This window comes from Lynx canadensis, chromosome E2 (genome assembly GCF_007474595.2).
Source record: "Lynx canadensis isolate LIC74 chromosome E2, mLynCan4.pri.v2, whole genome shotgun sequence".
Taxonomy (NCBI): Eukaryota; Metazoa; Chordata; class Mammalia; order Carnivora; family Felidae; genus Lynx; species Lynx canadensis.
In genome coordinates this window covers 18631693-18651870 of record NC_044317.1, presented here as the reverse complement: position 1 = coordinate 18651870, position 20178 = coordinate 18631693, and the positions used below count along the sequence as shown (strand labels likewise).

Below are 20178 nucleotides of genomic sequence, written 5' to 3'. Positions count from 1 at the left end.
TGAGAATATAACACACCAAAAAGTCTCAAAGTTCCAAGGGATTTACAATGAAGGAAAAAATATTTTCTTGAAGGCAAATGAACTCGGAAATGCCTCCTGTATCAGATGGTGGCCTGGGACAAGAGGAAAGGCAACAGCTTGGATACAAATGGTACCTGGTGACTGGGACTGGAGAACAAGCTATAGACTGCAGAATGAAGAGTAAATTCTTAAGGGAAAATGAAAGGAGTAGAGGTAGAAGGTGCAAACCAGGAATGGCAAGTAAAGAGAGGAGGTATAATATGTAATTTTATGGGGTGCCTGGATGGCTCAGTCGGTGGTTGAGCGACCAACTTCCGCTCAGGTCATGATCTCACAGCTGGTGAGTTTGAGTCCCGTGTCAGGCTCTGTGCTGACAGCTTGGAGCCTGGAGCCTGCTTCAGATTCTGTGTCTCCCTCTCTCTCTGCCCCTCCCCCACTCACGCTCTGTCTCTCTCTCAAAAATGAATAAACATTAAAATTTTTAAAAAAAATCTGTAATTTTATGTGCCAACCCAGCTAGGCTGTGGTGTCCATCAAATACCAGTCTGGACATTGCTATGAAGGTATTTTTTAGATATGAATAGCATTTATTTAAAAACTTCTTTAATGTTTATTTTTTGAGAGAAAGAGAGAGAGAAGCAGAGAGCGAGAGGGAGACACAGAATCCGAAGCAGGCTCCAGGTTCGGAGCCGTCAGCACAGAGCCCGACGCGGGGCTCCAATTTATGAATTGTGAGATCATGACCTGAGCGAAAGCCAGATGCTCAACTAACTGAGCCACGCAGGTGCCCCTATTTTATTTTTTTTTAATTGAGAGAGAGAGATGGCACAAGTGAGTGAAGGTGGAGAAAGAAGGAGAGAGAGAAAAACCCACAAGGGGGAGAGGGAGGGAGGGAGGGAGGGAGGGAAGGAGAGAGAGAGAGAGAGAGAGAGAGAGAGAGAGAGAGAGAGAGAGAAAAGCAGGGCTTGTGTTCACCCAAAGCAGGGCTTGAGCTCACCCGATGCAGGACTCAAACTCACGAACCATAAGATCATGAACTGAGCTGAAGTCAGATGCTTAACCAAATGAACCACCCAGGAGCCCCTAGATGTGATTAGCATTTAAACCAGTATATTTTGAGTACATCAGATCACTTTCCACAATGTGGGTGGACTTTATCTAATCAGTTGAAGGCCTCAAGAAAAAAGACTGGGGTTCCATGGAGAGGAAGGAATTCTGCCTTCAGACTCAAGTTTGCAACATCAACTCTTGTTGGAATTTCCATCCTGTTGTCCTACCCTGTGGATTTCAAATTTGTCAACTCCTACAATCATGAGAGGATTCTTTAAAATAAATTCCTTTCTCTCTCTATATATGCTCATTGGTTCTGTTCTGAAGAACACCGCCTAATACACATGGGTTGGAGAGAGGACATGCTTGTGTACCTTCATACATTTAGTAGATCACCAGCTTTGGGCAAAAGTATTTAATCTATACTCTAGGGGATGGGCTCTGTACTCTCAGTTGCAATTGCAGAAAGGGCTCTAAGATTTCCCAAAGATTGTTCTCTAAAAACACTGATCCAACAATTTAGTGTAGTCAAAAGGCCAGAAAATGTTTGGCTCTGGTAGGAAGGGAAAGAAAGTAAAATTAACCCTTATGCTCTCATGCCTGTTCCGAGTATACTATAGGTGGGATGGACTAAGAGAGCAAAAAAAGCCTTAGAAAAAGCCCTGAAGAGAGCTAGAACTGGGCAGCTTCTGTTTTAGGAAGCAGAAAGGATCAGTATTTTTAAGATGTTTTAAGATGAAAGCTCATGAGGGTATGAGCAGTCACAAGACAACAATACCTGGGATACTCCTGAGAGCTTGGGGTGGTTCCCTATGTTAATACCTCCAAAGAAGTAGTGGGTGCCAAACCAAGGGAAGAGGTCCTTACACTGGGGTCTCGCAGGAGGGGGCCCTTCGGGGAGAATAGCCCCTGACTGTTATCATGATCTGCTCTCAGAGAATCTCTAATGCTTCCTTACACATGTGAGATTTTAGGATTAGGGACTGGAGAATCACCATACTGGGTGACAATTTGGCCACCTGAGTGCAGAACACATAGAGCTGACCAGGAAAGTAATGAGGAAATTAGATTCTCAGACACAAACACCTCATCTGAGGGCTGTAGCTCTGGCCAACCCAGAAACTACCTGCTGTAACTATTCACTGTAGGAATTGGGGTGGACACTGCAGCATGGGGCAGAAAGGAGGTGGGCAGGGGGGAAAAGGACTTTTGTGGCTCCTGGGAGTTTGGTGACGGTAAAACCAGGATAAGGAAATTTCTGTTCCATGTCATGAGAGGTCAGGGAAAGGGGAGAGACCTCCCATTTTGAGCCCAAACAACAGGGATGCTTTTTAACTTAAGACTCAGTAGTATTATCAGTAGGGGAGCTAAAGGCCATCTTAAACAGGCTCCTGCAAGGCCAGCAGCACAGGGTCTTTAACTTTAGGAGGACCTGGGTTATCTTGAAAGACATATTTAAGTTATCTAGCATTCCCGGGGTACCTGGGTGGCTCAGCCGGTTATGTCCAACTTCAGCTCAGGTCATGATCTCACAGCTCGTGAGTTCGAGCCCCGTGTCGGGCTCTGTGCTAACAGCTCGGAGCCTGGAGCCTGCTTCGGATTCTGTGTCTTTCTCTCTCTCTGCCCCTAATCCCCTCACATTCTGTCTCTGTCTCCTCAGAAATAAATAAACATTAAAAAAAAATATATATTTTTTTTAAAGTTATCTAGCGTTCCTGCTAGGAAGCCAAAGGAGAGATCAGAGAAGCTGGGAACTGATTTTTGTCTCCAGGGAGTGGGAAAAGCATGAATGCTGAGTGATTATTAGCTCAGATTTTTTGGAGGGTGAACAAATTTCAAGGTGCAATCTTTTCTCCAGCTCATATTCTCCAGATTACCCAGGAGTGAAGTGCCCCAGAGCACCTCTTTGTTCACAGGAAGTAAACTTCATGGTCACAATATGCTCAGTGACTCCTTTGGGGTTTGAGTGGGCAGTGCCTCAAGGCAGGTCCAGCTGACATGGCTCTCCCAGTCCCACCAACTTGACCCTGGGACTGTGTGTCTATAAGAACAGACCAAGGACTCATTCACACCCTCTTCCTCCTGACAGTGAGAAGACAGATGACCCTGCTTCACTGAGGGCTGGGACATAAGATTCCAGAAGCCTCTGGTCATTCCTGTCCTTCCTATTTGTATTAAAAGATCGAAAGTCTGGTGCTTTCCTATACTAGGAACCAGAAAACAGCAGGCTTGTAGCCAAAGAACTTGGGATTTCCTCTTTCTTCCTACACAGCTTGGCAATGGTCTCTGTGAGAACCCTAATATATAAGCAGACCGAGAGCCTCTAGAACTCTGCCTCTGGATACACCTGGCATCACCAGCCTGTATTCATGTCACAGGGATGGCAGGAAGTCAAGTGACCACAATAGCTTGATCCCCCTGAATTAGCCTTCTGTTAAAGTGTTGGCATAGGCCTACTTCTAAACTCAATCTGAAAGCCATTACTTGCCCTCCTAAGAATCTAGTGTCCAGTGAATAGCTCCAGTGTCACACATCCTTAGAGTGCTCTCTGGAAAAGACAAACCATCTACAATTTTTAGCCAAAATGTACATGCCCCCAAATCAACAACCAGACACTCATGTTCTTACTCACTCCAATGAACGTTTGTCCTTACCAATGCATTAGGCAAGAGGTGACAGACATCCTCTTCTCCTCAGAACAAGGGAAACAAGTAGCAGTGGCTTGGACTCTCCATCATGGTAGCGTCCAGGAGGAGTGGTCAAGCCTAGTGGCATACCAGTTTCTGGGCCCAGAGATCTCTGACTGCATCAGAGAAATATTTTGCTCCTATCACCTTCATTAAATAATTTCTCTGTCGGGGCGCCTGGGTGGCGCAGTCGGTTGAGCGTCCGACTTCAGCCAGGTCACGATCTCACGGTCTGGGAGTTCGAGCCCCGCGTCGGGCTCTGGGCTGATGGCTCAGAGCCTGGAGCCTGTTTCTGATTCTGTGTCTCCCTCTCTCTCTGCCCCTCCCCCGTTCATGCTCTGTCTCTCTCTGTCCCAAAAATAAATAAACGTTGAAAATAATAATAATAATAATAATTTCTCTGTCAATTAATTATATGCTACCTGAATTGTCTCATTTACTTTGTAATGTATGTTATCTCTAGTCTCTCCAACTGAACTGTGAAATCTGAAGGCAGGGAGGGCTCTGATCCAACACTGCTTTGAATGTCCTGAATGACATCAGGATAGTGCCTGGCACCTAGAAGGCATTAAAAAAACAAACACCAAACAATAACAACAACAAACATGCTGGATGACTATTTACTGGCTTGTTTTCCTACTAAATTTGATTCTGATTTACATTAGAAAAAGAGAAAAGGTCGCCCAGAGTTGACTGGGAAGAGATGCCCAACAGGAATTGCAGGAGAACAGCTCAGCAAGCCCTATACTGCCTTGTGCTTCTCAAGGGGGCAGACATGTGAGCTGGCTGTCCTATGGATCCTGTCAGGGAAGCCCAGCACTGTCCGAGGGCCTTCCTGACTTCTGGAACACAAGATTGCAAAATGTGGCAGGAAGGGTGTGCACTCAATCTAGTGAAGGACTGACAAAACATGGGAAATGGCAGCCTGGTTACACCCTCCTCTCCATCCTTTCTGAGGTGCTACGTGCCACGGAAATGGAAGAACAAATACATCAGTCACAATTTCCCATTGCCCAAGTCTTTGAACTCCGACTTCAAACAGGCCAACTTTACATTGCATGAAGTGTAATGATCTCTGGTCCCTGTGACAAGACAACTCTTGGCATATGCTTAATTTTTGCTCAGGGAGTTACTTATGGAAGGCAGGCAAGCCTGGAGCATTTCTTTCCACAGCTGTAACACCCCCAGTGTGCCCTCCCCAGGACGGCTCTAAGGGTGAGTGTTGTCCCAGAGTACCATTACCTGCAGACCAAAGCCCAAGAAGGACCACAGAGGCCCAAGAGGAGAACAGTGACACACAAGACACCACCCAGAGGGAGATACATCCTACCCTTGCTATCGTCTGACTATCCGTACCTAGAGCCTTCACAGATATTTGCCGGGTGAGTGGAGGGGGGATATTGATGCACACAAGATCCACGTCTTGATGCAGCAAGACATCATCGGTCCGGCTGGTGTAGAAGGTGATGTTCATCTCCTCGGCAAGCTGCTTTGCTTCCTCCTCAGTCTTCCCCCACAGGGCCTCCACGGTGAACCCTTCTGCCCTCAGCAGTGGGACCAGAACCCGGGCAGAGCTGCCAGTCCCAAACACGCCCACTCCTGGGAGCATCTTCATACCGGCTTCTCTGTTCACCAACTCATCTCCTCACAAGAGCCTCCAGCATGAATACGACCTTCCCACAGTCCTGGTCAAACATGGCTCCTGGAACAGCAAGCATTATACTGGCTATTAGTGGATGGCATACTCAGCCGAGGCTATCTTCTGGACTTATATGGAAGCAACAAGTTCTCTGCCACAAAAGCACAAATGAAATACTGCTCCAAAATGAAAAGCTGCAAAAGCTTTTCCCATGGAGACTTAAGGATATTAGCAATATACATCTACTGAAAGGAAGAAAAATGAAAAATGAGTAAAGCTGGGTTAAATCTCTGTTCTGTTACTTAATGTTTTGTGTGACTCTGGTCCAATCATTTAACCATCAGGGCCTTAACTGTAAAAGTTCATGATTCTATGATATTAGATTAGAAAAAGGAAAAGAGGAGTGGGAAACAAAAACCAATACAAGTTGGAAGAGAACTACCTAAGTGCTGTGCAGATTATAATTTAAAAGTTTATGGTAGGGGCGCCTGGGTGGCGCAGTCGGTTAAGCGTCCGACTTCAGCCAGGTCACGATCTCGCTGGCCGTGAGTTCGAGCCCCGCGTCAGGCTCTGGGCTGATGGCTCAGAGCCTGGAGCCTGTTTCCGATTCTGTGTCTCCGTCTCTCTCTGCCCCTCCCCCGTTCATGCTCTGTCTCTCTCTGTCCCAAAAATGAATAAACGTTGAAAAAAAAAATTAAAAAAAAAAATAAATAAAAGTTTATGGTAGCAAGCATAGAGAATGTTCACTAGAAACAAACAAAAATTTTTTTTCAACTACCAAACTGGCAATAATAGTAACAGGAAGTTTAAAATGGTATTTTTTGTATAAGGATATTCACTCCAACATTGGCTATGATAGGTGAAAAACTGGGAAACAATCTAGATGCTGAGTAACAGTAATGGGTAAGATAAATAACACTATGCAGTCACTGAAAACCAAGGGGATAGAAAGCCCTCAATGACCTGCAAGACATCACCATATGTTCACTGAAAAGAGGGAAAACAAAACAATATGTGAAGTATGATATCCATTTTTTTAAAGCACAGAAAAAAATAAATATATATGAATGAAAACATATAAGGATATCTATAATATTATCTGTAAATATATTTCACACATGACACTAGAAGGACCAGAATACACCTGAATTTAATAATGATTACTCAAATTATGAGATTATGGATGAATTTTGTTTTTCAAACATTGCCAAATTTTATACAATGAATATGTCTTACTGTGGAATTTTTCCTTCTGATCACAAGGGTTATTAAATGAAATAACAAACAAACAAAAGTCTTCTTGGAAACCAAGATGAGATTTAGGTGTGCTTAGGGTATCAGGTTTCCCCATACAGCAGCCCCTCTGCTAAACCAGTGGTACCCACTCTGGCTGTGTGTTAGGTCAATGGTAACTCCATACCCACTGAGTCATATAAAGGGATGAAGCTGTGTCACTGTCATTTTCTTTTCATAGTAAATTAAATTCTTTTTTTGTGTGTGGTAAAATACACATAAAATTTACCACCTTAAACTTTTTTTTTTTTTTTTTTTAGAGAGAGAGAAAGAGAGAGAGAGCGAGTGAGTGAGCACAAGTTGGGGAGTGGAGTAGGGCCAGGGGGGAGAGAGAATCTTAAGCAGGCTCCATGCTCAGTGGGGAGCCCCACAAGGGGCTCGATCTCATGACTATGAGATCATGACCTGAGCTGAAATCAAGTCAGATGCTAACCCAACTAAGCCACCCAGGCACCCCTTAACACATTTTTAAAATTTTAACTTTTTAAATGTTTATTTATTTTGACAGAGAGAGAGAGAGGAAGAATAAGAGACGGAGAACGAGCAGGGGAGGGACAGAGATGGAGAGAATCCCAAGCAGGTTCCGCTCTGTCAGTGCAGAGCCCAACATGGGGCTCGAACCCACAAACTGCACGATCATGACCTGAGACAAAATCAAGAGTTGGATGTTCAACTGACTGAGCCACCAGGTGCCCCAAATTTTAATTTAAGTAGGCTCCACACCCAGTGCAGAGCCCAACACGGGGCTTGAACTCACAACCCTGAGATCATAACCTGAGCTGAGATCAAGAGTCAGACAATTTACTGAGCCCCCCAGGTGTCCCATCTTAACTATTTTTAAGTGTACAGGTTCAGTGATACATTCATATTGTGCAACCACCACCACCACCTACCTCCAAAACTTTTCATCTTGCAAAACTGAAACTCTATACTCATTAAACAGTAACTCCTCTTTCCAGTCCCTCTCCCTAGTCACTGTATGTATGTATGTATGTATGTATGTATGTATATATATATATATATATATATATATTTTTTTTTTTTTTAAAGTAATCTGTACACCCAACATGGGCTTCAAACCCAAGACCCTATTACCCCAAGATCAAGAGTCATATGCTCTACTGACAGCAGCCAAGTGCTCTAACCATTCTACTTTCTGTCTCTATGACTCTGACTATGCTAGGTACCTCATAGAAGGGGAGTCATAGTGTTTGTTTTTTTGTGATTGGCTTATTTCACTTAGCATAATGTCCTCAAAGTTCATCCATGTTTTAGCATGTGTCAGAACTTCCTCCCCTTTTAAATTCAAATAATATTCCATTCCATATGTATATACCACATTTTACTTATCCATTCATCTGTTCAGACACTTGGGTTGCTTCTGTATTTTAGCTACAACAGATAATGCGGCTATGAACATGGGTGTTCAAATACCTCTTCAAGATCCTGCTTTCAATTCTTTTGCATTTATACCCCGAAGTAGAATTGCTAGATCATACAGTAGATTTTTAAGTTTTTGAGGAACCACCATTCTGTTTCCCATTGGGGCTGTACCATTTTAACTTTTTTTTTTTTTTTAATTTTTGAGACAGAGAGAGAGCATGAACAGGGGAGGGTCAGAGAGAGGGAGACACAGAATCTGAAACAGGCTCCAGGCTCTGAGCTGTCACCACAGAGCCCGACGCGGGGCTCGAACTCACGGACTGCGAGATCGTGACCTGAGCTGAAGTCGGCCGCTTAACCGACTGAGCCATCCAGGCGCCCTATTTTAAATAATAATTTTATAAACACTTTACATTCCCTTAGTCTTCCAACTATCTTTTAAAAACCTTACGACTGATCTTGCTCACCACAAATCCTAAATTTTAAGAAGTTTTATCCAGGGGCGCCTGGGTGGTGCAGTCGGTTAAGCGTCCGACTTCAGCCAGGTCACGATCTCGCGGTCTGTGAGTCCGAGCCCCGCGTCGGGCTCTGGGCTGATGGCTCGGAGCCTGGAGCCTGTTTCCGATTCTGTGTCTCTCTCTCTCTCTGCCCCTCCCCCGTTCATGCTCTGTCTCTCTCTGTCCCAAAAATAAATAAACGTTGAAAAAAAAAAATTAAAAAAAAAAAAAAGAAGTTTTATCCAAACACACAACTTTGCTGTTCTACTTTAATCCACAATAACACTGCTTCATTTGCATCTCCTCACAGATCAGAGTCCACCTATTTTCAGTTTTTTTTAAGTTTATTTATTTATTTTGAGAGAGAGAGAGAGACAGAGAGAGAGCAAGCGGGGAGTGGCAGAGAGAATCCCAAGCAGACTCTGTACTGTCAGCGCAGAGCCCAATGGGGGGCTCAAGCCCAAGAACCAAGAGATCATGACCCAAGCCAAAACCAAGAGTCAGACGCTTAACCGACTGAGCTACCCAGATGCCCCAACCTATTTACAGTTTAAAGGAGACATGGTGTTCCTTTAGTAACTCCAAGTACTAGGGATATACATCTCTTCCCTCCCCATCCACAACATCCTCCCACCTTTCCGGTCATTTCTGAGTGCCACTTTTGGGGTTCCCAGCTCCTTCAATGCTGAGGTTTTTGAGGTTCAAGACATAGGTGTCTTCTTTTCTTCTTGTTCCACATACTCTTTCCACTCATGTCCAAAGTTTTATCAGTATACCAGGGACTCCCAAATCTGCAGAATAAGCCCAGATTTCCCTCCAGAGTTTCACACCCACATATTCTACTCCTGAATATACACTGATGTTCTATAGTTTCCATAACCCACACAACCACATGACTAAATCTGAACAGAAAGAGTAAAGTGAGATGGTGAGAGCACCTGAAGTGAAGGCTTCAGAGATACCTGAGTTCAAATTCTGGCTTCACCAGTTCTTATGCAACTCTTTTCATGGGTAAAACAGGCCTAATGCTATTTAGCTCCCAGGGTCTTCTGAAGATTAAATGAGGTCAAGTTTTTTTTTTTAATTGTTTTTAAACATTTATTCATTTTTGAGAGACAGAGTGTGAGTGGGGGAGGGGCAGGGAGCGGGAGACACAGAATCCAAAGCAGGCTCCAGGCTCTGAGCTATCAGCACAGAGCCCGATGTGGGGCTCAAATCCACCAACTATGAGATCACACTCTGAGCCAAAGACAGACGCTCAACTGACTGAGCCACTCAGGTGCCCCAAATGAGGTCCAGTTTTAAGTGCCTAGCCAAGTATATATGGTTAGCATTTAATAATTATCATAAACCCTCACTCAAACATTTTCTTTCCATATTCTCTCTCTTATGGAATGTTACTATCATCAACTCAATTCTTTAGCCCAGAAAGCTGGCCATCATCCACAACTTCTCTATTCTCTTACCCGTACAAGTAACTCATCAAGTCTTATTGATCCTATCTCTTTATTATCTCTTAAATCCATCCCTTCATTGTTATCCCCTCTGTCACTGCCCTAGTCTAGCCCCAGTACTACTCACCTAGATGACTGCAACAACGTTCTACTTTATCTCTCTTCCTTCCATCCTTTCCTTCCTTCATCTAATCCTCATGTTGTAAAGAGATCTTTCTAAAATGCAAATGGGATCACATCACTTCCTTCCTTTTTAAACCTTTTTTGACTTCTCACTGGACTCACTATAAAGTCCGGATTCTTTAAAAAAATTTTTTTGTTTATTTACTTTTGAGAGAGAGAGAGAGAGAGAGAGAGAGAGAGAGAGAGAGAGAACGAATTGAGGAGGGGTAGAGAGAGAGAGAGGGAGACACAGAAGCCGAAGCAGGCTCCAGGCTCTGAGCTGTCAGCACAGAGCCGGACGTGGGGCTCGAACTCACGAACCGTGAAATCATGACCTGAGCCGAAGTCGGAAGCTTAACCGACTGAGCCACCCAAGCGCCTCTATAAAGTCCAGATTCTTAAATAGCACCTGCCTGGGTAGCTCAGTTGGTTGAGTGTCCGACTCTTGATTTTGGCTCAGGTCATGATCCCAGGGTTGTGGGATTGAGCCCCTCGTCAGGCTCCAAGCTCAGTGTGGAGCCTGCTTAAGATTCTCTCTCTCTCCCTCTGTCCCTCTCACCCATTTGCATTCTCTAAAAAAAAAAAAAAAATAATAATAATAATAATAATAATAAATAAAATAAAAATAGATCCTTAAAACAAACAAACAAACAAACAAACAAACAAACAAAACACTTCACAAAGTCCAGATTCTTCAGTATGACTTATAAGGTCCTGCATGATCCAGAAATCTTCAGACAGGTCTAGCTTTGTACAGGGTCACTTTCAAAGATTATCTCAAAGAGAAATGGGTTTCAAAACACATACTTAAATAACAGAGTAAGAAGAACACTCTGCAAAATTGTCAGGTATAAATCAACTAAAAGTTGGGGAGACAGTTACTCAAAATCACAAAAATGGCTTCAGAGTAACTGATGAAGAGTATGTTTTTTCTTTCTGAGAAAATTAAATAGTGGAGAACAGTTGTTTATTTGGACCGTTTTATATCATATTAAAAGCATATCATCTCACAAAAACTTGTACATGAATGTTCATAGGACAATCTTTCTTAATAGCCAAAAAGTTGACACCCAATGTCTATCAACTGCTGAATGGGTAAACAAAATGTGGTATATCCATGCAATGTAGTATTCTTCAACCACAAAAAGTAATGAAGTACTGATACAAATTACAACAAGGATGAACCTTCATTATGCTAAGTGAAAGATGCTAGTCACAGAAGGCCATTTATTGTATGATTCCATTTATAGAAAATGTTCAGAACAGGCAATCCATGAAGACAGAAAGTAAATTAGTGGCAGGGGATAGTGGGGATGGAGGATTTGGGAGGTATGGGGGGGTCCAACTTTATTCTTCCTCATGAGGTTATTCAGTACCACTTGATGAAGAGACTATTCTTTCCCCTGAATGACTCTGATATCTTTGTTGAAAAACAGTTGACCATAAATGTATGGGTTTATATACAGACTCTCAATTTTATTTCACTGCTCAATTTGTCTGTCCTTATGCCAGTACCACCCTGTCTTGATTACTTTAGCTTTACAGTAAGTTCTGAAGTCAGTGTGAGTCTTCCAACTTTGTTCTTTTTCAATATTGTTCTTGCTATTCTGGGTCCTTTGCATTTTCCTATAAAATCTAGGTTCAATCTGGGATTTTGGTAGAGATTGTTTTGAATCTGTAGATCAATTTGGGGAATGCTGTCATCATAATATTAGGTTTTCTGATCCATGAACACGGTATGCTTTTCCATTTACTTAGGTCTTTAATTTCTTTCAATGATATTCTATAGTTTTTAGAGAGTAACACACTTTTTGGTTAAATTTTTTTCTAAGCATTTAGTTTTGTTTGATGCTATTGTAAATGGAATTGTTTTCTTAACTTCATTTCAGTTCTTTTGCTTCTAGTATAGATACAAATGTACTATGTAAACTACATGTCTATCTTAGGGGTTGGTTGGCTGGTATTGCCCCCAATACAGCATCCTATACTGCTTGACCCTACCTGAAGGACACCTGTGCCTCTGTGAACCACTGAAACAAGCATGACTGGGGCTAACTCCAGACCCCAGTCAGCTTCCTGTGCTCCTGTCTCTATCCTCTGGGGCTGTGGATCTTGGCTTGCCTCCTGTACTCTACCATTGGGTTTTATCTTAATCATCTTTCTTTCTAATAATGATGAATAATGTCTGTGGACTCTCAGCTATGTCTCTTTCCTCTTTGCTGATTAATTCTGCCCTTAGAGGCTTCCTTTCTAGTTAGAAACAGGTAAGTCACATAGTATTTTCTATAATTATCATGTCCTGGACTTCTCCTCTTCAGCTATTTTGGTCACCTTCTGCATTTGCAGTTTGTTATTGTTTTTGTTGTTGTTGATTTTCTACTTTCAGATCATGGATATTCTGGGAGCCTGAGTGTCAAATCTGTAGCACTAGACAAGTAAGGTTCTGCATAAATTTTATGGGTCATTAATTACCAACAGCTATAAGGGCCAGAGGAGTGAAACACAGCCACTATAAGCAAAGACGTCCACGTTCTCTCAAAATTCATGCCCAGGGCACACTTACTCCTCTCTCCTACTTCATTCCTTCATGCTGTAGTTATATGTGGATGTATGTTTGCATGGGTGGTTTAAAAGAACAGAATGGATTAGAAGACATTTTAATAACCTCTGTTTTACTACAATGACTTAAAGGGCAGCTTCATCAACACCCATAAAGGGGCATCAGCTGGCCTCTGAGGAAGCCAGATGGCATGAAGCTAGGCAGGCTTGATACTAGGTATTTCCTGTTCAAGCAGGCAGAGCTGGTTTCCCTTTTTTATTTCAGTGACTACCCTTTTCTAACCCCTAAAATTTCCCTACTCCCAGCCCCTAACTTTCTTGTATATATGTAGACCTTTTGCATTCTCCAAAGATCTCCATAAACTCAACCCTACCTAGCTCACATGCATTCCAATCACCACACACTGGTTGGGACAGGACTGGCTATATACACCTTCACAAGGCTATGGGGAAGATAGCACAGAGGTTAGAGGCATGGAATCTAAAGCCACCTTGCCTGGCTCAAGTTTTGACTCTACCACTTACCAGCTAGGTAACCTCAGATAGGTTTCTTAATTCTTAATCATTCTATGCTTCTGTTTCCTCATCTGTAAAAATGGAGATAATTGTATCTACCTCATAGGGGAGTTAAGGATTAAACGAGTTAATATTTGTAAAGCATTTCTTACAGGGCTTACTATTATAGATAGTAAGTCACTGTATACACCATTTTTAAAAATTTAATTAAAAAAATTTTTAACGTTTATTTATCTTGAGAGAGAGAGAGAGAGAATAGGTGGGAGAGGGGCAGAGAGAAAGGGAGACACAGAATCTGAAGCAGGCTCCAAGCTCCAGGCTCCAGGCTCCAAGCTGTCAGCCCAGAGCCCAATGCGGGGTTCAAACTCAGGAACTTCGAGATCATGACCTGAGCTGAAGTCGGACGCTCAATTGACTGAACCACCCAGGTGCCCCTAATTTAATTTTTAAAAGTGTGTCAATTTTGTTGATCTTTTCAAAGAACGAACTTTTCTTTTTTAAGTAATCTCTACACCCAACGTGGGGTTTGAACTCACAACCCTGTGATCAAGGGTCACATGCTCTTCCAACTGAGCCAGCCAGGAAGCCCCATACATCCATAATTTTTAAAAAGATTTCTATGACTGACTTAGATGTCTCCTTTTCAAAAGCTGTGTAGGAATACGAAGATAATATTCTGAGCTAATATGCAGTGAAATGCAATAGGCCAAACAATGTTTAGTATAACATATAGTACATCTAAGTCCACACAATCCCATTTTGCAGATGAGGATACAGAAGCTCAAAGAGGCTAGACAACTTTTCCAAGGTTCTGCAGCTGGCTGTGTATGTTAGAGCTGCCACAACCAGCTGTGAAGCCCTGGGCAGATTACTTAGCTTCTCTGAGCCTCTGTAAAAACAGAGGTTTTATATGTGTGGAATAAATCTTTCATTCTTTTGTGAGAAGTATGAGCCAGGAAAGTTCATTCTGTTGCCTAGATCGGCAAGTGCTTGCCTCAGATCCTCCACTCAAACCAATGTTGATCTGTTCATACATCACACCTTTACTGAGGGCCTAACAGGGAGGCTGTAGAGATAAAAAGATTAAAACAACAACAACAACAAAACACCCCAATTTTGGGGCCAATAAGTCAGAAAAGTGTGTAGGAGCCAGAGCTGGTGGCACCAAGCACTAACCTGAGTTTGGACTTTCTGGGTCCAGCCAATGGGAAGTACCTCAAGGAGATCAGAGTCTTAGCATGACTAAGAGAATTTAATCCCAGGAATGTATGGCTGGTTCAACATTCTAAAATCAATTACTATAATCCACCATATCAATAGTAGTTAGTTATTAGACTGCATTAATTAGAAATGCAAATTAGGGGCTCCTGGGTGGCTTGGTCAGTTAAGTGTCCGACTTCGGCTCAGGTCATGATCTCGCCATCTGTGAGTTTGAGCCCCATGTTGCACTCTGTGCTGATAGCTCAGAGCTTGGAGTTCGAGCTTTGGATTCTGTGTCTCCTTCTCTCTCTGCTCCTCCCCCGCTCACACTCTGTCTCTGTCTCTCTGTCAAAAGTGAGTAAACGTTAAAAATTTTTGTGTAAAAAGAAGAAATGCAAATTAAAACTTATTTAATACAACTACGCACCTACTAAAATGTCTAAAAATCAGAAAACCTGGTATCAAATACTGGCAAGGCCATAAAGCAACTGTTCATTCTTGGTGAAAATGAAAAATGGTAGAGCCACTTTGGAAACAGTTTGTCAACTTACAAAGTTAAATATACACTTATCATATAATCTAGTAGCCCCACTTCTGGGTTTTTACCAAGAAAAACAAAACTGATTTTTACACAAAAACCCGTATGTGAATGTCTATCTTCTAATGTTTAACACTAGTTTCATTTGTAACTGCCTAAACTTAGAACCAGCAAAAATGTCCTTCAACTGGTGGTTAATGGATAAACAAATAGTAGTGTATCATGCAATGGAATACTACTCAGTAATGCAAAAGAGCAAACTACTAATGGACTCAATGACAAAATGAATCTCCAGTGCATTATGCTAACTAAAAGATGCCAGACTCAGGAGGCTCTATACTGTGTGATTCTATTTACATGACATTACAGAAAAAGCAAACAGGGACAGAAAATAGTGATTGCCAAAGGTAACGAGTCAACTGCAAAGGGCTACAGGGAATTTTGGGGGGTAGGTGGTAAAGGAACTGTTCTCTATCTTGACAAGGTTGTTAGTTACATGACTGTGTGCATGTCAAAACTCATAGAACTGTATACTTAAAAGGAGTAAATTTACTGATATGTAAACTATATTTTAATAAATAAATAAATAAATGTGACACCCTAAAAATGACACCGAAGTTCTAAGCATAAAATGACAAGTTGTAGTGTCATTTAGAGAAACAGGGAACCCAAAAGGCCTGACTTGTTGAAACTTGTGCAGAAGCTGGGATGTGTGGATTCTGCTCTTCCCAGACTGGTGGGATATCATCTTACCTTCTGTATGCCTGGTCCATGGAGCCACAGCTTCTGCAAAATCATAGGAAGAGACCCATTCCCCACCATAGGGGTAGGCCAAATCCAGTCTTACCCCTGTTTTTATAAATTCTGGAACACAAGTCATAGCCATTCCTTTATCTATGGCTACTTTTGTAATATAACAGCAAAGTAGGTGCAACAGTGAGCATATGGCCCACAAAATTGAAAATATTTACCATCTGGCGCTTAATAGAAAAGATTTGCTGACCCCTGCCCTATCCCATGAGTTATGAAGCTAGGAGCTTCAAATGACAGAATTTAATCATGAAGGTAGTCAGGATTATGATTAAAAACCATTCTACCTCATTGTTTGAGGAGTCACAGATTCTGGGAATTCTGATGTTAACTGAATAATGTCAGAGAGGTCATTCATCGATTAGGCAGCTTGAGTAGGAGTCAGACCCTGGGCAGAAGGTGCCTATGAATACTTTACTACTAGATGCGACATGCAGAACTAAAACCTGTATTTCCCAGCCTCTCCTGCAAAAAAGACGCATCAAAGAAGATAAATATAGGATGAAGATACAGTTTGGTTGAGCTTCTGAGAACATTCTTTAAGGGAGGTAAGGAGGTAATCTCCATTGACAGGCACTTTCCCCCCTCCTTCTCCTTCCTTTCAGCTTTAAGTGCAAGATTCTATGGCTGGAGTTGCCACAGTCAAATGACCACCAGGAGGCAACCTGAGGATGGAACACAATTTCCCACAGACATTGGTACTAAAATGGTGAATCACCCTAAGGAACTCCATTTCATGGACTAGACAGGCATGTAAACACATTTGCTATTCACTACAACAGGTAGAGCAACAAATCTGTGTGTCACATGGAGAACAGCCATCATTAACAACAGGGGCCACAGGTGGTATGCAAGCAGGAAAGGCTTCCTGGAAGAGATGATGTAACAGGTCCAAGTTGGTCAGAAAGACAAGAGGTCACACAGCCTGTCCAACCCATCCAATGACAAAACCTTCCCTTTATTAGTGGCCTGATTCTGTTCTGTGGCCATTTCAGTCCGAAAACTCTTCTGTGGATGGACTTGAAGTCCTTGGTCTTCTACACTGTGGAACTATCTGTGATGTTTCTAATGAAACTGTCATGTTTCCTCTAAACTTCATAGGTGGTGGTAGGCTGTTTGCAAAATGGTCACAATAACTCCCTTTTCTGTTTTCATGCCATCAGATAGTCAATCACCTCCCACAGTGACTCTGGACTTAGCCATGCCATTTGCTCTGGCCAATGGGAAATTAGCAAAATGACACAAGATGTTTGAAAAGTACTTGTGCATGGAGGCTTGCTCTCTCACACTGCTCGTGGGTTCTCTGGGACCATCACCATGTGAACAAGCCTAGGCCATCCTGCTAGATCACAAGAGACATGCGACCAAAGTCATCCTCACTGCCCCACCTGGCACTGAGCCAAACGCCAGTTATATGAGTGAGATCATCTCACGTCAGCCAGTTCCAGCTGAGACCACCTAACCCAGAACCATCCAGATCTCCCCCAAAATCATAAGAAAACCGGATTAATACACTGTAAACCTTTACCTTACTCAATGTTATATGTCAATTATATTTCAATAAAGCTGGGGAGGAAAAAGAATCATGAGACATAATATTTGTCTTAAGCTACTGAATTTTGAGGTTGTTTGTTATATAGCAAAAGCTTACCGATACACTCCTTTACAGACAGAATTCTAATTCCCTCGGGCCTTCCTCATACTCTCTATCAAAAGAATAGCCAAGGTCGCTCTGGCTTGCCCAATCTCTGGCTTGCCAAAATCCCCCTGAAATGGGGCCCCCAGAACTAAATGCCAAATCCTGAGCATACTCTGTCTGACCTTCTTCCTTTAGATATTATACTCCTATTAAGCAGCTTACATTCATATAGAATTTAGACAGCCTTGTCATCCTAATACACAGTAGGAATCACATGTCCTAAGAACTATTCTGTACTTATATCGTCAGGTTTTAAAAATGTTTAATTGTGGCAAAATACACATCAACATAAAATTTGCCATCTTAACCATTTTTAAACGTATGGGTCAGCCGCATCAATAACATTCACATTGTTGCACAACCATCACCACCAACCACCACCCACAGAACTCTTTTTACCTTGTAAAAGTGAAAATCTAGATCCATTACACAAGAACATCCTATCCCCTCCAACCTTCAGCAACCATCATTCTACTTTATCTCTATGAGTTTGATTCTCTATAAGTGCAATCATATAATACTTGTACCTTTGTGACTGGCTTATTTCACTTAGTATCATGTCCTCAAGGTTCACCCATGTTGTAGGGTTTGACAGAATTTCCTTCCTTATTTAAGGCTGAATAATATTCCATTTTATGTATACGCTACATTTTTTGTTTATCCATTCATCTGACCAGGGACACTTGGGTTGCTTCCACATTTTACCTTTCTACTTTTCAGCACGAGGCTTCAAAAAGAGTCATTAGGGATTTCTATAGACAAAGTTACTGCCTTGTAATACTATATTTACCCTGCAAGCCACACAAATGCAGTCAACTGATCTTCAACTGAAGTATTAAATCAATTCAATGGGGAAAAGAAACTATTTAAAAAAATTTTTTTAAGTTTATTTAGTTTGAAAGAGAGCACGAGCAGGGGAGGGGCAGAGAGGCACTCAGGTGCCCTAAAAAGAAACTCTTAAAGAAACAGTGTTGGGAGGTGCCCAGGTGGCTTGTTTGAGCATCTGACTCTTGATTTCAGCTCATGATCTCATAGTTTCATGCGTTTAAGCCCTATGTCAGGCTCCGTGCTGACAGCTGACTCTTGATTTTGGCTCAGGTCATAATCTCCATCTCTTGAGATCAAGCCCCGGGTCCGGATCTGTGCTGACAGTGCAGAGCCCGCTTGGGATTCTCTTTCCCGCTCCCTCTCTCTGCCCTTTCCCTACTCTCAAAGATAAATAAATAAACATTAAAACAACCCTGCATATATTAACCCAATAACATAGCAATTCCACTTGTAGATATTTGCCCAAGAAAACAAAAACGTATGTCCACAAAAACTTCATTAAAATGTTCACAGTAAGGGCACCTCGGTGGCTCAGTAGGTTGAGCATCTGACTTCGGCTCAGGTCATGATCTCCTGGTTCGTGATTTCAGGCCCTGCATCAGGCTCCCAGTTGTCAGCACAGAGCCCGCTTTGGATCCTCTGTACCCCCTGTCTCTGCACCTCCCCCACTCATGCTCGCTGTCTCTCAAAAATAAATAAACATTAAAAAATAAAATAAAATAAAAATAAAATGTTCACAGTAGCATTATTCATTATAGCGCCAAATTGGAAACAAATCCAAATGTTTATCAATAGGAGACTGGATAAACAAGTTATGGTAGAATCATTCAATACAATATAGTAAAGCAATAAAAATGAATGGACTATGAATACATGCAACAACAGGTATGAATCTAAAAAATACGTTTAGTGAAAGATTCCAGACACACACACCAAAAAAAAAAAAACCAACAAACCACCCCATACTGTAGCATTCCACTAATCTGAAGTATGGGAACAGGTGAACTTTATTTATAGTGATAGCAGAAGGTATTGGTGGTGGTAGGGGTATGGGACTGACTGGAAAGGGGCACAAGGAAACATTTTCGAGTGATGGAAATATTCTACATTCTTGTTGCACTGTACTTACATGGTGATGCAACTGTTAACAACTCATCTAACTGAATACTTAAGATCTGTGCATTACTTCTAAGTAAATTATACCTCAATTTTTAATCAGAAGTTGTTGTTTCTAAGAGCACAGAACAACCTGTTCACATCTTGAAGATTCAGGTTCATAATCAAACAAAATTGATACATGTGAACTAAAAGTCTCTTTCCTTAAAAACAACATAAAACCTTGTCAGCTTACTTTTGGAGATATCAACAGTACAGAGACAACGGCTGGAGCCAAGAGAGTTAAGTTTTCTGATGAATTAACTTCAAGGCCCAATGATCTAGTCAGTCTCAGCACTTGCTGAGGGTTTCTGAAGATGGCACTTTCCACTAACCAATGCCAAACTGGACAAGCTACTGAGCTTCAGGTATTAGGTATGTAAGTCCTTACCACTCACGAACAACTCATACTAAGGAAGGGAGGGTTCAAAATGAATTCTTGTGTATTGCTTTAGGCAAATAAAGTTAATGATGGTTCTAAGTGAGAAATGATGTGTAACAGTTTGTTGCTGCAGCTGTACAGGTTGGGCAACAAGACCTGGAACACCATAAGAGTGAGAAGCCTTCACTCAGTGCCCACCCCCATCTTTCCCCGAAACCAGCCTTACACCTGCAGTTCCCCAGTGCAAGCAGCCATCCCAAGCTGTGTATCCTTAGGGCACTCCTTCTTCCTCTGAGATGCCTCTA

General features: G+C 42.1%; 1 protein-coding gene across 1 annotated transcript in view; it reads right to left on the bottom strand.

The window, feature by feature from the left end:
- The window catches only part of GFOD2 (glucose-fructose oxidoreductase domain containing 2), a 35020-nt gene that overhangs the window by 1570 nt on the left and 13272 nt on the right, over nt 1-20178 (bottom strand). Inside the window, exon 2 of the mRNA XM_030297762.1 lies at nt 5115-5460. Within this exon, the coding sequence (XP_030153622.1) occupies nt 5115-5373 (259 nt within the window). The 5' untranslated portion in view covers nt 5374-5460. The remainder of the gene's footprint in view (nt 1-5114; nt 5461-20178) is intronic.